This window comes from Phascolarctos cinereus, unplaced genomic scaffold (genome assembly GCF_003287225.1).
Source record: "Phascolarctos cinereus isolate Bilbo 61053 unplaced genomic scaffold, phaCin_HiC Scaffold_7;HRSCAF=346, whole genome shotgun sequence".
NCBI lineage: Eukaryota > Metazoa > Chordata > Mammalia > Diprotodontia > Phascolarctidae > Phascolarctos > Phascolarctos cinereus.
Window position 1 is genome coordinate 47,176,670 of NW_027556180.1, and position 20,625 is coordinate 47,197,294.

Genomic DNA, 20,625 nt, shown 5'->3' on the forward strand with positions numbered 1-20,625 from the left:
ATGCCCAAAGTGTAAGAAGTATAGCGGTTCTCTTTGAGGTTCTATAGATGCTCGTGAAGTTGCTGCAGTGGCTTTAAAATATATTTAAGTTCCAGTTTATTAAAGAAATTCTAATTTTTTTAGGTACTCCAATCCAGAATTCATTAAAGGATTTGTGGTCACTGCTTTCCTTTTTAAAACTGAAGCCATTTACTGATAGAGAATGGTGGCACCGAACAATCCAGCGTCCTGTCACGATGGGAGATGAGGGGGGACTTCGGTATGCTGTGTCTGTGTGATTATTTTGTTTTGTTTTGGTTTTTTGGCTAGGCAGTGGGGTTAAGTGATTTGCCCAGGGTCACACAGCTAGTAAGTGTTATATGTCTGAGGCTGAATTTGAACTCAGTTCCTCCTGAATCCAGGGCCAGTGCTCTATCCACTGCGCCGCCTACCTGCCTCATGTCTGTGTGATTATTGAGCCAGGGGCTAACAGTCATTCTTTTGGGGATGTTTGACTGTCCCTTTTCCCCTACCCCTACTGATCGCTAACCATCTTTCCATTCAGCTCTTCTCATTTCCAGCCTTTTCTAGGGGCTTTTAGTTTGTTGACAGACCTGTAATAGGGACTCCTTTTGCAACCTCTCTGCAATGGCTTTGTGTGTTCACACAGCTAAGGGGTTGTCACACTACCCCAAATGCCATCTGAAGTCATTTGATTGATTGTCTGCTTCTAGGGCATGGCCTTCTGGCACATCATCCCATGCACTCATGTGCGGTCATTTGTACACATGGAAGAGGAGTTGGATCATTGGATCAAAGGGAGCTGAAAGGGAGTAGAGGGGCTGTCTGTTCAGCTCCTTCATTTTACAAAGGACACTGCCCTGGACAAGTTAAATGACCTAAGACTGGTTCTGTGTGGACTTAGAAAGCAGAACTGGCAGAAGTTGAAGAGGCAGATTTAGGGGTAATTTAAGGAGAGATTATAATTATATTTATATATTATATATGTTTATATAATTATAATTCCTTCTTTAGCTACCTTTGATAGGTAGAGAAGGTCCATTCAATGAAGGTCTTTAAGCAGAGACTAAGTGACTACTTGAAGAAAAGAAAAGAAAGAATCACAATAGGGAGAAAGGATAAGAAGGAAAAAAAGTAGTAAAAAGAAAACAATGAAGGTGAAATAAGAAAAGAGAATAGAGCCAGTTGTTGTCATTAGACATTTTATTGGTTTTTTGTTTTGTTTTTTTTGCAGACATTGAGTAGGCACAGTATGCTAGCATTAAGTATCATCTCTATTCACAAGAATTCATGGTCTAGTTTTGGGGGTAAAATATATGTCTATATGCACATAACAATACAAATAGCATTTGTCAAAGGAGTGGTATAAATAATAACTGTTACATGATTTTAGAGGCACAAATCAAATAGAATATGTTGAAAATGATGGGCATTCTCATTACAAAAGTAAAATATGTATATAGGATGGTGCACATGTCATAGGGAGGCAATGAGGACAGGAGAGAAAAAAGCCAGAATAAAATAGAATTTAAGAAGAAAGAGTAGTAATAGAAAAAGAGGAAAGGAGTTGAAAAAGAAAAATACCTAAATGATCAAGCCTAGAGAATAAGATAAATTGGTTTTTTAAGAATTTACCAGATGTCTCACATTCAGTTGGGTATGGAAATCTGTCTTACCCTATGGGAAAATAGGGGGAGAAGGGGACAGGAGAGCAGGGGGATGATAGGGAGGAGGGCAGATTGGGAAAGGCGGTAATCAGAAGTAAATACTAATGAGGAGGGACAAGGTCAAAAGAAAGAACAGAATAAATGGGAAGGCAGGATAGGATTAAGGGAAAGAGAGTTAGTTTTTCACAACATGTCTATTATGGAAGTGTTTTGCGTAACTGCACATTTACAACCTATATTGAGTTGCTTGCCTTTTCAGTGAGGGTGGGTAGGGAGGGAGGAAGAGAGAAAATTTGGAACCTAAAGTTGTAAAAACATGTTTAAAAAAATATATTTTCACATGCTACTGGGAAATAAGAAATACAGGAAATGGGGTACAGAAGTCTATCCTGCCCTACAGGAAAATAGAAGGGGAAGGGGATGAGAGAAGGGGGGAGAGATAGAAGAGAGGACAGACTAGGGGAAGGGATATTCAGAATGCATGACATCTTGGGGTGGGGGGAAGGGGAGATGGGGTGAAAATTTGGAACTCAAAAACTTGTGGAAGTGAATGTTGAAAACTAAAAATAAATGAATTTATATTTTAAAAAAATTTACCAGATATCTCTGTTCATAAGCACTTCTGTGACTTTCAAGTTGGTTAAAACTTCAAATAGAAATAAACTAAGTATAAATTTCCACTAAACTGCAATATATTTTTGTCTTTATTATCAAATTGTGTGTCTGAAAGCAGTGAGTTGTACATGCAGTTCTTTTTGTCTTTCCTAGGCGTTTACAATCCCTAATTAAAAATATTACCCTTAGAAGGACAAAAACAAGCAAAATTAAAGGCAGGCCTGTTTTGGAGTTACCAGAGCGTAAAGTATTTATTCAGCACATCACCCTTACTGACGAAGAGAGACAGATTTACCAGTCTGTAAAGAATGAAGGCAGAGCTGCAATCGGCAGGTATGGAAAACCATACTCGAAGAATGCTAATTTTTTTTCATCAAGGTTTTATAAAATCTTCTGGGCATGGTAATATTAAAGGACTAAAATGATGATAGTGATTTTCATTTTTATAATTGAAATATGCTATGAACCAGAACATCTAGTAGCTAGGTGATCCCAGTGGTTAGAGTACTGTTCCTGGAGTCAGGAAGACCTGAGTTCAAACTGGCTCAGATACTTAGTGTGCAGCACTGGACAAATCACTTAATCTCTGACTGTCTCACCTTCCTCACCTGAAAGTGAAGATAATAGCCAAACAAACATACAGCATTGCTCAGCGCAGGGCTTGGCACGTAGTAGGTACTTATTTTTTCCCTGCCGTGATCTAGTTTGAGCATTTCTGCTCAGCATTGGAGTTGGGATAGTGACCAGACCTGTGATTTCAGGGGTGTAGAAAGCTCCTTTGAAGATACTTTGTACCTTTGCTTCTGTGCACTGAACACCCATTGCGTAGCCAATATGTGTCATTGATGGGACTTGAAACTCAGATCTTCCTGTTTCAGAGAGCATCTTCTATACACTATATAAGTAGCTTCTCATCTCACTTAGAGATCATCTAATTGCTAGAAGCTTTTTCTGACCTCAAGTCTAGATTGGCTTCTTTGCAAGTTTCCATCTGACAAAGAAAGCATTATGAACTCTAAAAGCTGACTCCTGAGAGGTCAGAGGCTACCTGGCCAAGAGGCAGGGCAGTGACCCTTCCCTCCTTAGCAGTGCTCAGCTCATGGGCCCCGAAGCATCCCCTGAAAATGGGGAATGCCTTTGGTGCTTGAGCAAGTTGGCAAGATCACCAGGATAGTCTAGGGGGCAGGTAGGAATAACGGGGCTAGGATTTGAAGGAGGTGAGTGCCAAGTAAGACGATGAGGCTGGTGCTTTAGAAGTCTCTGCGATTTCCTCCAGAACAGACTCTGCCATGCTGTGACATGTAAAAGTGAGCTGATGATGATGATGATGATGATGATGATGATGATGATGGTGATAAGAGGAAGGAAGTGGAAGATAGAGAAGGCATCTGAGTGAAATGGGTTCTGAAAGTTGTAGATCTTCTGTGAAGTAAACCTAGTGGAAAGAATGGCTTCAGGACCTGGGCAACAGTTATAGCTCTGCCACTGATTAACTGTGGGGCTCTGGGCATGTCACTACCTCTCTTAAGGTGTACTTTGTTCTCATTTGTTAAAGTGAGATTGAGGTCTCTCTGAGCTCTATGTTTATGCTTATGAGCCTACGAGATAATGAGGCCAAAGTGACATTAAATGACAGAGGCATGATGGAATTGGATGGTTGTGTGGTTGAGGAAGTTTGTGCGTTTGTGTGTGTATGCATGCGTGCACACATTTAGGCCTTGTACGCAGAGTTTGTGTGTCATTCAACTGCAACTGCTTTATGATGTGTTGTGTTTTGACTTTATTCTAATAATCTTTAGGTATTTTAATGAAGGCACTGTGCTTGCACACTATGCAGATGTCTTGGGCCTTTTGCTCAGACTGAGACAATTATGTTGTCATCCTCATCTCTTTACAAATACAGCATCTTCCAGTGGTCCCTCAGGTTAGTAAATTTAATTGGGTTTACACTATTGTAGTTTATCAGAAATACATTGTTCAGAATCAGAATTCTTTAAGTGACCATTTCATTTTCCTTATGAAATACTGGTTATGATCATATTTTGTTTTATTTTTCATGAATGCACAGTAGACCTGAGTATATAATTTAGATATGGTAACACATTGGTAATGTATTTGAAAATTTTTTGCAGAGCCATAGTGTAGATGAAATGGTATTACTAATGAAGCTTTTCTGTTATTGCTTAAAAGATCCCCCTAAGGGTTCAGTATCTGGCAGTGTCATATAAGTTGAAGGAATACTTACTTGCCTTCGACTCAAGCCCTGGTTTCAAGTCTTTATCTATTACCTGTAACCTCTAGTGACCACAAGCAAGTCATTTGATCTCATTGGGTCTCAGTGTCCCCACTTACAAAATGAGGGGATTGCAGTAGATGATTTTTGGGATCCTTTCTTGCTCTAATACATAGAATTTGCCTTTCTCTGAATTTTTCTGTAGAGTAGGTTGTGCACAGTATGTTTTATTTGTGCATTACCTAGTTTTGGGAGTACTATTTAGTGTTGTTACATTATCTAATTTAAATAATAGACCCAATCTATGAAGTAGGATAAAGCATAGTCTATTCCTGTAAGTTAACTTTTTCATTCATTAAGAGTAGCTATGTGTAATTAATTTGCTTTCTGTACCCAACTGTCATAGGAGATGATACACCTGAAGAACTACGAAAGAAGTTGATTAGCAAGATGAAGTTAATTCTGAGCTCTGGCTCAGATGAAGAGTGTGCGATTTGCTTGGATTCTCTAAATATTCCTGTGATAACACACTGTGCACATGTATTTTGTAAACCATGCATTTGTCAAGTAATTCAGAATGAGCGGGTTAGTTTTTGCTTCTTTCATACTGAATTAACCAGATGATAATTTGTCAAAATTTCATGTAGATCTTTTTTCTAGAGAATGAAACAATATAATTTAAATATGAACCGTTCATACTTTACCGTTCTAGCAAAATTCAATTAAGCAAATATTTATTAAACACTTTGTGCAGAATATTGTACTAGAATTGGGGCAGAAAATGTTTTGATAATCTCTGTTCTCACGGAGCTTACATTTGGTACGGAAAAGAAAATAAATGTTTTAAAAAGGTGAAAAATGGTAGGACAAGAGGTCTAAGTGGATGATGGGCTAAAGATGGTTAGGAAATCCATACCCCATTCCCACCCCACTTTTCATGATCTAGCCAAACCTACCTTCCACAGCCTTCATCTCCAGGCTGAACCTTTGCATACATAGCTTGTCCCCCATACCTGGAGTGTGCCTCCCTCATTTACCTGTTAAACTCTCTAGTTCCATTCAAAGCTTAGCTCAAGGGCCACCGTAGATGTGAGTCCTTTCCTGACACCCTGTATTATCCTTCAGTTCTTTTATATGTGTTGTATTATTTGCATGTGTGTTGGGGTTTTGTTGTTTGTTGTTTTGCTTTTTGGTGAGGCAATCAGGGTTAAGTGACTTGTCCAGGGTGACACAGCTAGTAAGTGTCAAGTGTCTGAGGCTGGATTTGAACTCAGGTCCTCCTGACTCCAGGGCCAGAGCTCTAATCACTGTGCCACCTAATTGCCCGGTGTTGTTTTTTTAAATAGAAATAAGGTCCTTGTGAACAAGGATGAGTTCCTTTGTATTCCCAGCACCTTGCACCTAGTTAGCACCTAATACACGTTTGTTTAATCCAAGTAGGGATATCTTACAGACAGTCAAAAGTACAGGTCTGGTATTCATAATAGTTGACATTTATGTAGAACCTTTTTTTTTGCAAAGTATTGTGTATAATCATTTAATCTTCAAAAGCAGTACTGGAGTAGGTGCTATAACTATTACCTGTATTTTATTTTATTTATTTATTTTTTAGTTAGTTTAACATTTTTCCTTCAACTTAATTTACCTGTATTTTAGTTGAAGAAACTGCTCACACGATCATCCAGTTAGTAATGCAGGAAGAGGAATTTGAGCACTGTTTTCTTGGGACTTCCAAGTCTGTCATTCCTCCCACTGCACTATACTGCCTCTTTACACAGCTACATGTGAAAGGTGACAGTGGAAGCCAGGGGAGTGAAATCATTGTGAAGAGGTGGAGCAAAGCTAGAAGAACCACAAGAATGTGGCATCTGTGAGGGCAGCAGGAGAAGGGATCCAGAAAGAAGAGTTGTGTCAAATGTGGCAGTGCAGTCAGGGACTACTGAGAGGGGGAGGGAAATCAGGCTGCAGAGCAGAGAAGGATAATGGAGATGGGAACATTTTCAAAAAATTCTGGTCTGATCACTTAACCAAAGTTCTTACTTTTCAGTGGCATTGATCTCTATTCAGTATTCTGTTCTAAAAGTAAAAGTGTCTTATTAGGAAAATGATGGTTAGTAATGTCCTTACATCCAGATTCTTTTATTTTGTTAAAAATTTTCTATGTAAGATAACTTTAAATAAGTGATTCGTTTTAACTGGGCGTATGGATACAACCAGCTTTAATCTTGTAGTTTAAAATAAAATTTTGTCCATTCTTAGGTAGTTAGTTAGGTAGGTAATTAAGCAGACAACACTTCCACTTGAATGAAAAACTTTGTAAGATTTAACAGATCTTAACCAGTTTTTTTACTTGACAAAATTGTTTTGACTAAGTAGCTCTAATAAACATGTGCCTTTCAAAACTATAATTTTTTTTAAAAATTGAGTCTTTGAATTCAGGACTAGCCTGTGAAATTTACTTATCTGCCCTGTATTTACTACTTCAAGATCTTTGGCCCTACCCCCAAACTAATACAATACTCTATCTTCATATTAATACTAAATAGTCACTTCTCAGAGAAATAGCCTCAAGGGCCTAACAAAAAGGGGGGCAGAGGGGATGGTATTAAAATACCTTTATCTCTTAGGCATGTTCAGAGCTCTGAACATGTTTCTGTTTTACAGCCAAATGCAAAATGCCCTTTATGCAGAAATGACCTACGAGCAGAAAATTTGGTAGAATGCCCTCCAGAAGAATTGAACTGTAGTGCTGAGAAAAAGACTGATCTGGAATGGATGTCCAGTTCAAAGGTAATTTTCAAAAACTTTGATAAATGTATTACACATACAAAAACATTTGTGTTTGATTCATTTGCACTTGAACTAGGAGATTAGTACAATTTTATCCTATCATTAATGCTTCTAATAAGTAGTAAGAGGGTGTGGGGTAAGTGAGTTTTTGTTGGTTTTTGGTGGAGAAAAACATAATTTATTATACTTTAGATTTCAAGTATTATTTTCTAAGAAATAGAACAGTGAAGAAAGGGTAATTGATGTGTAATTATTCTGTTTTAGCTTTTATACTTACCGATGCTTTTTTATATAAAGAGAAAGTGTGATATTAATGATATATTACACATTTGGAGAGTTTTTGAAATTAGGATAAATACCAAAGATATTTGCTTCCCATTTGTAACTAAAGCATTGAACTTTCAGAGTAATTTTAACAGCATAATTTTTGCCAGTTCAAAGTGGAATTTGATGGGTTACATACAATTTTGTTTTTTCAGATCAATGCTCTAATGCATGCTTTGATTGACTTAAGAAAGAAGAACCCCCAAATCAAAAGTTTAGTTGTTTCACAATTCACAACTTTCCTGTCTTTATTAGAAACACCACTTAAGTAAGTTGAACAGTGTTTATCACTTTGAGTAAAAAGGTTTTAAGTGTTTTGCTGTATGAAATTTATATCAGAAAGACAGTATTGTGTACCCATTTTATATATTTTCTTTCCATTTAACTTTTGTACAAGTTATAATTAGGAATTTTTGTAACAACATACAGTATTGTTTTAAATCCTGAACTTATCAGAAAAGCCATGTGTGCAAATAATTACTTGACTGTTGTTAATAACAATCCAGTAAATTTTTTTTTAATTTTCTTAAAGAGCATCTGGGTTTGTGTTTACTCGTTTGGATGGCTCCATGGCCCAGAAGAAGAGAGTTGAATCAATTCAGTGTTTCCAGAAAACCGAAGCAGGATCTCCCACAATAATGCTTCTTTCTCTAAAAGCTGGTGGAGTTGGTTTGAATCTCTGTGCAGCCTCTCGAGTATTTTTAATGGATCCAGTAAGTAATCTTAGCGATCTACATGACAGGGACATTTTTTAAACAGAATTATAGAGGAAACACCAAATATTTTTATTGAGAAGGTAGTGATCATACCTTTCAATTGTAGAATGACTCTTCATTTACTTTGGTTTGTCTAATTGCAAAATACCACAGGGGCCTCAGGTATTAAGGGACTGGCTGCATTCTCAGCACTTAAATGGTACTTTAGGCATAACAGGTGCTTAATAAACATTGAGTATAATAAATGCATGTTAACTGTTTAATGGATTAGGAAACAGACAATTAGATGACTCAAAAGTCACCTAGCTATGAATTGGCAGGGCTGATTAAGTCAAATAACTTTTCAAGAGCTTTCTAAGGGACTGTTTAGTTAAAAGTAACCAATGGAAACAAAAGTAATACTACCATAAAAACTGATTGAGGAAATTCAAAGGTGAGGAGGGGCTTTACAGGAGTTTCATCATTTATAGAAAGAATATTTAAGTGAAGTAGAATTTCTTAAATGGAGTTCCGATTTAATGGAATTTTTAAGCTAACTCTTTTAAACGTCACCAACCTTTTTTTGTTCTAATAGTACCATGGATTTCAAGATAGAACTGACTCTAGAAGTCATTTAGTTTACCCCACCCCACCTGTTATAGAAAGGAACCTGATACCTAGAGAAGTTGTGCCTTGCTTGGGTTTGCATTGGGGTAATATGTGGTGGAATGGGATTTTTGAACTCAGGACTCCAAAACCACAGTAATAATAAGAGAGCTGATCTCTATATAGCACTTGAACACTTTGCAAAGTACGTTATACAGATTAACTCAGTTGATCTACTTATGATAAACCCGTGAAATATGTATTACTTATTGTCCATCTCTTGCAAATGAGGAAAATCTGATTGAGAAAGGTGAAGTGATTTGCACAGGTTGCGCAAGCCAGCAGCCAGTGTCTGAGGCAAAGTTTACATCCAGCATTGCTATGTATTTAGCATAGAGCTTGATCCCTACACCTGCTGCCTCCCTGACATCCATTTTATCTCTGAGAACCAGAACTCTTAAAATTCCCCTGACCACAATACATCCTCCTTCTTCTTAATCTCATCTTCATCCTCACTTCTAGTTTTCCAACCTTACTCCATTCTCCTGGTCCTGTAGTTTCTCTAGTGTTTTAAATGGCAACAGTAAGAAATCTTACAGGTTTAGAGGTCTTGATAGGGATGTTAAAAATGATAACAACAATATGGCCACCTGTTAAAGGGTGAATAATAACAACAATATTGCCACCTGTTAAAGGGTGCTCAGGTAACCCACCTACCTTGGCTTATAGCTTTTCAACCTTGAGTCACCAACCTTTTACTTTGCTATTGGGTGTTGAGCAGTGCCAGAGGACAATCACAATGACTTTCTGCGCTGGTTGCTATTAAGTATGTATTACGTGTTAATGTAGGTGTAAAATAAAAAGATAGTTTCTTTAATAGTGTATGTTGAACATTTTAGATTTTGATGTACAAACTTGCACTACTAGCAGTATGGCCATTGATTATCACTGTATTATTGAGATACAGAAGTTGTGAGAAATTGGACTAAATATGTTTTGATCCTGGTTCATTTACCTTATTTTATTGTGTTTTTGTTAAAATCATCAGTACTAAGTTTATTTTATCTGGTAGGATTTAATTTGGCACGTATTTTAGTGGAAAATAGAGAACAATTATCAGAATTGCAAAATTATGAAAGGGAAACCATATTTTGCAATTTACTTTTGGTAAAAAGTCACAAAATTGTTTTAATTTCTTTTAATTGTCTAGCCTCCTAAAATACACTACTCACTTTTTAAAGTTCTTTTGAATTCTTAATGAACATAGGGTTAGAAACAGATAATCTGATAGTTTACTGAAAAATACACAACATAGGAAGTTAAATGTGTTAGAAGCCCATCAGATAAAAATGCGACAAAGATATCAAGAATTTGCAGCCCCCAAAAAAGCCAGAACCAAATTAAAATGTAATTGGCAAATGTTTAACAAAATAAATAAAAACACAATGCAGCATAGATAATGTTAATTTTTAGTTTTCTGAGCCAGTGTGTAGCCTTTAAGGATCCCTTTCTATTTGAGTTTGACACTATTGAGCTGGAAACTATCAAAGAGAGACAGCTTCATCCTGTATAGATTTATCTGACTCAGATGTATAGTAACAAATCTAACATGTGGCCATAGGATTTTTATATTCCTAGATAAAAAAAACCTCATCTATATAATGACTTTAAAATTCCTCCCGAATGGAGTAAGAGAAAATAGTCATAGAAAAAGGTAATCTTTCCTCTTCAGAAAGCTGCCCAGATAGGCATGTCTTTGAATTTTTCTGTTTCTGTTCCAAAGGGAACTCTCCAACTAAATTGTAGCAGTAAAAGCAAAAACTAACAAAAAAGGGGATGTCCAGAAACTAAATGCAAACCAGGAAACATTACTGAACACCAACCCCAAAATGTTTGTTAATACTTAATGAGGCATAGCCTTTTTAAAGAATATAATACTGCTTTTCCTAATTACCACCTCTGATCAGCCACAGTCAGATGCACTGTAACTTGACTCTAACATAGTGATGTCATTTTGGTCCTCTTTGAAAAGGAAGAACAACAGTCATACCCCTAGAAATGTTACCATGTATATATTTATGTAAATATGCATACATACTTTGATGTGCCATGTATAAAAATAGACAAAACCTCTTTACAGATTAACAGATGTAAGAGGTCAATTGTAAGAGAATTCTACAGTGAATAGAACAGTTACACAGACATAAGATAATAACCTAAGAAATGCCATGTTGGCCCAGCCCTGCTTTCTATCCAGTCCATTTTCTGGTATGGGCACCTTGTGATGTTTTGTGGTCTTCAAGAGGTCTTCAGGGTGTAGCCCCCAAAAGCATCTAATATCTATTTATCATATCTCTAAAGCCTTGAGCATATTGATATTACCAGACATGATCATATACTCTTTGGAGAGGTAACCAACTATTATGGGAAGAGCAGTGGGGTCAGTAGTCATTTAGCTGAATGTCCCACCACTGCCTCTGACATGGATTGTATGATCCACCACTGGCATGTTCCCTGACCTTTCCAAGATGTGCAGTTGCCTAGTCTGTTAAAAAGGGGTGAGAATCTGTCATCTAGACTGAGGAGGAGAAACAGGAATCACTAATTCATACAGAAAGATCCCAACAGATCACAATGTTAACTTAGTTTTTGTTTTCAGTGTATTTTTATTTTTAAAAATATTTCTCAGTTACATTTTAATCTAGTTCACCATCTACTCAGAGGACTTGTGGGCTGTGTGTTTAACACCTCTGACCTATACCAGCTTCTTCATTAAACTATTCCATCCATAAAAACTGGAACTTTTAAAACCCCATGCCTTTTACTTTTAACTTTTCCCCCATTTCTTTACTCCTACTGATGGTTTTTTTTTCTTAACTTTCTTAAGTTTAGTCACTTAATTCATCAAGGTGCTGAGGAACAAATGAAATAATAGGTGTAAAGTGCTTTGCAGACCTTTAAATTTAAAGCACTACCGAGTGTCAGATACAACGATTCAGTGTGCACAACAGTATCACATTAATTTTATCTTGATGCACTGGGTCAGTTAGCGTATACAATAGCAGGTATGAAAGGAATTGGACATTACAGAGATTAATATGTGCTAGGAGAATGAGGTAGGTTTCACAGAAGGGCTGGAGTTTGAACTTGACCTTGAAAAATAGGAGTAGGGAAAAAAAAGTAGCTAGACAGCAATCAGAACAAACTATTCTTAAAAACATCTTCTTGCCAGGCCTGGAATCCTGCTGCTGAAGATCAGTGCTTTGACAGATGTCACAGACTTGGCCAGAAGCAGGAAGTGGTCATCACAAAGGTCTGGTTTTGTACAGCTTATTGTTTCCTTAGTCTTTAAAAATATCATACGTTCTGTTTTCAGAGGATCATACTGGCTGTTATTTAGTGTAGTACGCTGAATTGGGGCTCTTGGAGAGTTTGCTCCTTTGAATATAAAGTTGTTTTTATCAGACATCATAGTTACAGTTTGCTTTCTGCCTTCAGGCCAAGTACTTAGTTGATAGAGAATCATATTAAGTAGTAGCATAAAGAATTAATTCTCAACTTCCTAATTATGATGCCATAAATAGAAAAGAGGAGGAGTATAGTAATTTCCAATTTCTCCAGTTGCTGTGATAATTCCATGTGATGATAGGATCACACATCTAGAGCTAGAAGGAAACTTCATACATCCCCTAGTCGTTTACCCTAGTCATGCACTCCCTCCCATTCTGTTCCTATTGGCCTCCCTCCCCCATTTTACACCTGAGGAATGAGGTCCATGAGTAGAAATGATTTGCTTAAAGCCACATAGCTGGTCAGAGACAGGATTTACTCATCTTCTGACTTCAGAGTCAGAGTTCTCTCCCGGTACCATGCTACTTTCTTTGCCTTTATGATGCGTAGCTTAAAGTTGTGAAATATTTGTGAAAAATCACAATAAATTTTCTGCACTAGAAAACGTTTTCCCAATTTTTGAAAAATAATTTCATTGTTTCTCAAATTGACTGTGGGAACTTCAGATTTTGATTGCATATTTGCCTTAGAATCATCCACGTGATGCAACAGTGAAACGTTTGATAGAGAATCTGCAATGTTTTGTTTTCACGTTAGTGAATTTAATAAGTGTGGTTTTTAAAATTCTTGTTTTTATTTTTTTTAAGTTCATTGTGAAGGACTCTGTGGAAGAAAATATGCTGAAAATACAGAACAAAAAGAGGGAACTTGCTGCAGGAGCCTTTGGAACCAAAAAGCCTAATGCTAGTGAGATGAAACAAGCTAAAATTAATGAAATCAAAACTTTAATTGATTTGTAATTTGTATGGTGTTAGGCCAGGTGAGTTTAACTGGTCAAATACAGATTTACAAAATCTTTGGAAGAGGTAATTTGGAGCCTGCGATTTGTATCTTTCTTAAAAAGGTACAGAACAACTTTATTAGTGACAAGATAATTGACATGTTATCTCTTCTGAATCTGAACTTGTTCTTAATGATAGTTCAAATAGCAATAAGTACTACTGTGTACAGTGACCTAAAATAATTTTATGGGAGACAATTACTTTAGTATTCTACTTTCATAATACCTGTCCTAAGTATTCTTAAACTAATTCTCACCAGGTACACAGCCTTTTCACTTTTGACAGAATGTCAAGCCTTTTACACTTCTTGAGCAAATAAGTTGTTTTCTATGTTGATCTATGTTGACCTCTTATTGTTATTCACTCCAGTCTCCTCATTGTGCTTTCTTTTTTTTTTTTGAAATAGATTCAAATAATCTCTCTAAATTTAATTCCCAAGATTGAAATATACACAGAAGGTGCAGTGAATTGATTCATTGGTACTTTATTCAGAGCCAAATTGTATGAGAGGCCAAAGTGTTGGGTCAACAACTTAATTGTGTGTAGTTAAAAAAAATTTAGAAACTGTGTTATAGCAGTACATTCCCCATTATAGTCAAGTAGCACTACATGAAGTGTTTAAAATGTTATCTTGGTACTTAGGTCGTACATACAGGGAGAAAAATCATTCCACCTTATTTGATTTGACAGTTTAAATTATGGAAATGCTAAAAATAGACATTCCTGTAAGTAGATAGTTTTCACTCATGAAGCTTTTTTGAAAAATAACTTTGTAAACTTTTCTAATTCTGAAGTCTGCTTGATGTAACATTGCAATATGTTTGGGTGTATGGTTGAACTAGATGGCCTGACCTAATAAGGTCCATTCACCTTTAAGGTTCTGTGATTCTATTACATCTTGGTCCTGATTCCTCATAAATCTCTTGTGCATGTTCATAACATCAGAACATTTGGAACTTTTAAGAATTCATTCTCATATGCCCATAGAAACCCAGTCATCTTTATTACTTTATGTTAATAAGAAAACTATTAATGGTTGTCACAGAATTCTGGATGGTCCTCTGAGTGCTATTTTAAAATACACACACACACACACACACACACACACACACACACACACACACACACACACACACATATATGAAATTCAGTGATCAGGTTTAGATAGTCAGTGTTACTTCCATATGGAAATAGTTTAGAGAATGTACTTTTTTTTTTAATGAGAAGATGCATTAATTACCGTGATGAAAAAGGATTCATTTTTGGTACAGATGTAAAAGCACCTTAGATTTTACTTATAGTATTTGGTGTCACCTGACTGAAAAGCAAGGAAGATTACTGGCAGTTTAAAGTTGTGGCATATATGTTTTAAGGTTGAGTAAATCTTCCCTAAAACCTAAATTTAGAATTGACTCATGTCAGGTATGCTGGCAGCTAAGCTTGCATTATCCTGTGTAGTTTCTTCTACCATTGTTAAAAGCATTTGGTTCATATCAGATGAAACTAGGAGCTTCATGGCATGTCTCCCTGGGTCAGGGAATGGGAGTTAGAGGCTGTATCCATAACCTTCAGGAGCTGCTTAAGAGGCAGACTTGGGGAAAGCTCTACTGATCTTTGGCCATGGAAGCTTTGGGCAGTTAGAAACATAGCTCAGAACCTGAATTTTCCTACAGAACAAAATTGGATTGACTTGTACAACTCCTTCTCCCTCCTAGTTTCTGTAAAGTTAAGGACTCCCTTGTCTCCTTTCCCAAACATTTGCTGAGTTTCTTTTCCCTCATTTCCAATATTTATTTTGGTGAGTTCTTTCAAAAGTACAAATATTTCCTTAATGTATTGTTAAAGAAAATATGCAAACTACTTTGAAATTTGGGGATGGATACTGGAATTTTAACTTAAGTTAGTGCTGTGTTATGAGCCAGTTTGAGTTTCTGTGATTCAGAAGAAGCTCACTGTGAACAGTTTTGTTGTAAAAGGTAGATGCTATGCCCTATGCATTTGTAATCTGGATTGGATTTCTGTGTTACATTTAAAATCAATAAAAATGTTAGAATTAATTCCACTGGCCTCTTCACTCCTGTAACTTGTCGTGGTAATTTTTTTTTTCCCAAAAATGCCAACAACCTTATCATTAAATCTCACATTTAAGGGAGGTAAGGCCTGTTTTATAAATCACGGGCTTCTTCCATTTCTGCCAACACAGAGTAAAAAAAAAAGGAGTGAGGAGCTGAGAGTGAGGCCTCCTCATTGGACCGTGCAGATGGTTTGGCTGGGATCCATGGAACTCTTTGCTGAAGGTGGCTCATGGCCACCTGGACTGAGGACTACCCAGGGTCCACAGCTGCATGTCCAAGTCACCCACTTCACTGCTTCATACTTGAGTTAAGGACATACTTTGAGATAAGGACAGCCTATGTGCCCATCATATAGAACCATAGAAGGATGAAATGAGATGGCAAGGCACAAAGGTTTACTGGGCCTGCTCCTCCCTGCAGCTGTGGGCACAGGCTGCCATGTGTTAGCAAGCACCATCACCCTTGGGGCTGACACCTAACTGGGAAGTGAACAGGGTCAAGGGGTTTTGGTGGAAAATGCTTGAATTCTTCTGTATCCTTATTTTCCCTGCTGATGAGGGGGTGTTATCGCACTGACACTGGTGGGGTTTGTGAGCCGTTTCATTTCTCCTGATTGTCCAGGATTTAGTTCATGGAGGATTGGAGCTAATTCATTCGAAGCTAAAGGTTAATCATATAATTCATGAATAGAAAGGTCAAAGCAAAAGATGAAGAGGTAATTATCTATTTTTTCTTAGTGTGCTTAGAGGAAATGCACTGTAATCTGTTTCTTCCTTTTGTGTAGAGCTGATGGGTGAAACCAAAATGGAGTTTGCATTCAAGTCATCTGACTTTAAAGACCAGAAACCTCATTATTACCAAAGATAAGTTTGGGAATGAAGCTAAGTGGAGAACAAGTGACATTTATGTGAAAGAAATCTTCATTACAGAAAACAGCTAATCTACCCTTTGGAACAAGTAGATAATTAAAACATTCTTCTAGGCCAGGTGTGGGGAACCTGTGGCCTCAAGGCTTTTGAGTGGGGTGGGGTGGGAGCCAGTTATTTCGTATATCCATGGATTTTTCTTAGTTTGTCTTTTTCGATTCTTAAAAATAAAGTTTTTATAGACTTGGAAACTAAGGTGTGTGTTGAATGTGAGTGTGATATTAATCACAAAAAAATGTTTCCGTTAGACTGCATGTTCCTTGAGGACAGGCGCACTGTCTTCGCCTTTCTTTGTATCACCGGTGTTTAGCATTGTGCCTCGCACATAGGTACTTAATAGATACTTAGTGACAAGCATTTTTTTTGTCTGTGTGTGCCTATCATGTCGGGGACTAATAATTCTAGCTTAATAAACATCTCTGTGGCAAAACATATCTTCAAGCCAACAGCTTATGTTTTATATCCTTGAAATTAATCCCCAAAGCTAATTTGGCAGTTTCTCAATATCTGATTTTTCTCTTTAAAAGAAAAGTAACAACTAGTGCTTGATTACACTTTGAAAGCAAAAGAGGTAAATCTTTCATATGAAAGTGGTGTTCTTGGTTTTATACATCTCACAAACAGACCTACCAACTTAGAGTACTTTACTGGTGTGTGCCAAAGATGTTCTCTAGATTATAGCTTAGACACTGCTAGAGCAGATAATGCAAGAATGTATTCCTCAAGGGCAGATACCTGTTCATTGTTTGCCCTTGTGTGACTTGTGTCTAGCACAGTGCCTGGCACATAGTAGGTGCTTGATAAATAATGTTGAATGACTTTATAACCCTATTCTGAGCCATCCATTTCACAAACACACTGAGGATAACAAAGCTGAGTGTTGTAATTCATGCATTTCATAACGTCTTCCATGTAGTGCTCTACCCCTTTCTGTAATACATGTAAAGAAATGCCTTTGCAACATATCTTATTGTAATTCATTAAAGCAAAGCTTTTATTGTCCTTTTCACCCCAGAACGTGACTGTTGCTCAAAGTCATCATTCTTGGCATTTCTAAATTTCTGATCCTCTTGATTGATCCATCTCTGGTATTTACCCACCCAGCCTTTGGCTGGGACCTCATGTTTCCTTGTCTATAGAATGAGGGGATTGAACAAGGATGATCCTTGTTCCTTGAGGTCCCGTATGGCTCTAAATCTTATCATCACTTTTCTTAGCTCACAGCAGAGTAGAAGCTACAAATTGAAGGACAGTTGAAACAGCTGAGATGTAAGTGCACTCATTAGTGAGAAATAAATAACAGCTAGAGAAGGGAAAATTAAAAACCAGGTCAAACTAGCAAAGCACGGCAGTTGGCCACTCAGTTGTAGGCCCTACATGCCCTCTTTAGCCCATTGTTATTAATTACAACCTAGTACAACTGTTCAGTATTCTTGTAGGAGAATAAAAACTGCAGACAAGTTAACTTTAGGATTCTAAGGAAGCTAATTTCTAATAGTAAAAGTTAATTCTGCCCAAAGTCTGTTGGCATTGTTATGACTACTCTTACAGACCCTAGAGTTAATAGGTGATCTAATTGGCATGATTAAAACAAAGCAAAAACACTTGATGACCAGCCTATTGCTAATAAGCCTCTCCTTGCTTAACTAGGCTGGGCTTTGGGCAGGGCCACGTACAATCTGTTACTATGTACTTTAAGTACTTTCTAGTTCATTGAATTCTGCCAGCATTGGCATTCTTTGGGCATGGCTTTAGAGAGCCCAGAGTCACCTCTACATTACAAAGAAGCTTCACAATTAGGCCTTTAGTGAAGGGGCTTAAGGAAAACAAATTATAATTTAGCTCAGATCCAGCCTAATTCTGTTCCTCACATATGAAACCTATCTTCTATCTCTGCCTTTGCACTGGCTATCTCTCATGTTTGGAATGTGCTCTTTCACTTGCACGTCATAGAATTCCTTTCTTCTTTCAAGATGCAGCTTGAGCATCACTTTCTACATGTATTTTCTGATTCCCCCCAAATGCTAGTGCCCTCCCTTCCAACCTATGTTGCAGTAAACCACTTTGTATTTATTTTTATTCCCTTTGTGAATGTACATACATATATATGCATATAAACATGCATATGTACATATACAATTGTTTTCTCCATTATATAAACTACTTATGAGTAGTTTTGTATTTGTATCCCAGCATCTAGTAAGGTGCTTGGCATGTAGTAAATGCTTAATAAAAGCTTATTCAGAGATAGGAGAGAAATGAATCATGACAAATCTAGCTTTAAGAAAAGCCATATCTAAAAAGATACCCATGTCTTATCCTGAAAAATTCAGGGATACTCAAGAATATTTTTGGCCAAGCTAGAAAGATCTAGTGGTTTGAATCAGTGTAGAGAACATTATACCCTCTCCCATCATTCCAACACACAACTTCTGGAATTTTCTCTTCCAGAAAGCTGCCTTTAACTAATTGGCAGAGTGGTGGTGACTTGCCCTAGCTCCCTAGTTACTACCACCCCTCTATTAAATGTGCTTATATTTGCAATCTTAAAAAAAAAAAAGTTGTACATCAGCCCTTAAGGTTTCTGTTTATATCAATGTTGTCTGCCTTCAATGTATTACGTTCCTTGAGGACGAGCACGGTGGTCTGTAGCCAGTTACATGGTGATTTGCAATTGTGTGCTTAAATACTGTACTACCTACATTTAAGATAAGAATATGGTTAAATTTTATTGACATTTAGGGTTTTCTTGGCAAAGATACTGGAGTGGTTTGCCATTTCCTTCTCTGGCTCATTTTTACAGGAAACTGAGGCAAACAGGGTTAAGTGACTTGCCTAAAGTCACAGCTAATAAGTATCTGAGGCCAAATTTGAACTCAGGAAACTAAGTCTTCCTGATTCTAGGCCCAGCTTTTTATCCATCGTGCCACCTAGCTGCCTACTTTGTTGACACTGGTTATGTATTAAGCTTAGATTTATTTTGCTGTTTTTGATAGGCAGAAATCTGTAATCACTGCATTTAAAAATGGGTTATAATGAACTTTGGAAGATCATTTATTGAAATTAAAACCAGCAGGTGAGAATCTCTTTGCTTTTAAAGACTTCTAAGGATAGACAATACCAATCCTTAACCCACTTCAGTGGCTCTTGACTATCTTGTTCTCTGGTCGTTACTTTTAATTTTTTTTTTTCTTATGCAGCTGCTGATCCTCACTCCCTACGTGATAATGCTACAAATACTTGAAGGTCATTATACTAGCTCTTTTGTTCTCTTCTCTAGACTAGATAACCCTCCTTCATTTAACCTTCAGAAATACTGAATAATAGTCATTTATATTGGTAGGATTCTGAGCCTATATCCTTAAGTTTTCATCTCAAGTTTATGAGAACTGCCTTTTTGTTTGTTCCTTTTGGTCCTGTTTATTTCCATGCTTTCAAAAGATCCCTAATTTCATCATTATGGCTACTCTGCCCCCACTTATGCAGACCTCAATGTTGATAACGGCAATAGAGAGTTTTATGAGTAGTCTTGGCAATCCACCACCCTACCCCCTGCCAAATGTCATCAATCTTTGGCCAAGAACCTTTATGAATTTAGCTTAGTCTGGCTTTTGTGAGGCAGACACATATCCAATCAATTCAAGATGGATCCTTTCCATCTTGATAGGATTTCCCAGAGCTTGTGCTGCATTGGCATTACCTTTGGGAACCCAAGGTCAGGTCCACAACATGAGGAGATATTGTAGGAGGATTTAGGTAAAGACTGTTATTTGGGGATGTTAGTAGCACATTAAATTATTCTAAACAGAGACAGGCAGCACAGTGGGTGGAGCACTGGACTTCGGTGTTAGGAAAACCCAAATGACAAATCCTGCCTCAGACATTTGCTAGCTGTGTATGCTCCTGGGCCAGTCACTTCTCAACCTCAGTTTTCTCTCTCTTCTGTAAAATGGGGATAAAAATAGCACATAACTCAGAGGTTGTGAGTGTCAAATGAGATGATGTGTGAAGAAAATTTTATAAAACTTAGTGCAATATATAAATACTAGCTTGATGGTATTGTTATGACATGCTTAGCTTGTGGACCAGGTGAACCTCTAGACCGTTTAAGGTCATTGTGCTCCTTCAGTGTTCTGTGTGGCTTTTTCTCCACTGAGAAATACATTCTTTAGGGGCATTTCAAACTTCTAAGGATCACTTTGGAGTCATGATCCTCTCCTGCCAGGGGCTAGTCATCATTTCCAACTTTGAAATATTTGGGAATTTAATGAGCAAACCTTTTATTCCATCATCTAGGTCACTAATTCAGAAAGTCAGCCTAGGTTTGTTTTTTGTGGAATAC

General features: G+C 37.2%; 1 protein-coding gene across 4 annotated transcripts in view; it reads left to right on the forward strand.

Moving 5' to 3' along the window:
* The window catches only part of HLTF (helicase like transcription factor), a 35,532-nt gene extending 18,815 nt beyond the window's left edge, over positions 1–16,717 (forward strand). For 2 of the 4 annotated variants that reach the window (XM_020980924.2, XM_020980926.2), the window contains 9 exons: positions 124–259; positions 2,436–2,615; positions 4,082–4,206; positions 4,922–5,100; positions 7,180–7,305; positions 7,785–7,897; positions 8,162–8,342; positions 12,163–12,243; positions 13,088–15,339. In XM_020980924.2, coding sequence (XP_020836583.1) covers positions 124–259; positions 2,436–2,615; positions 4,082–4,206; positions 4,922–5,100; positions 7,180–7,305; positions 7,785–7,897; positions 8,162–8,342; positions 12,163–12,243; positions 13,088–13,240 — 1,274 coding nt within the window. In that variant the 3' untranslated portion in view covers positions 13,241–15,339. Of the gene's footprint in view, positions 1–123; positions 260–2,435; positions 2,616–4,081; positions 4,207–4,921; positions 5,101–7,179; positions 7,306–7,784; positions 7,898–8,161; positions 8,343–12,162; positions 12,244–13,087; positions 15,340–16,141 lie in introns of those variants that run through there. The other 2 variants (XM_020980925.2, XM_078147495.1) reach the window with 2 other exon arrangements.
* Positions 16,718–20,625: the final 3,908 nt, after the last annotated feature.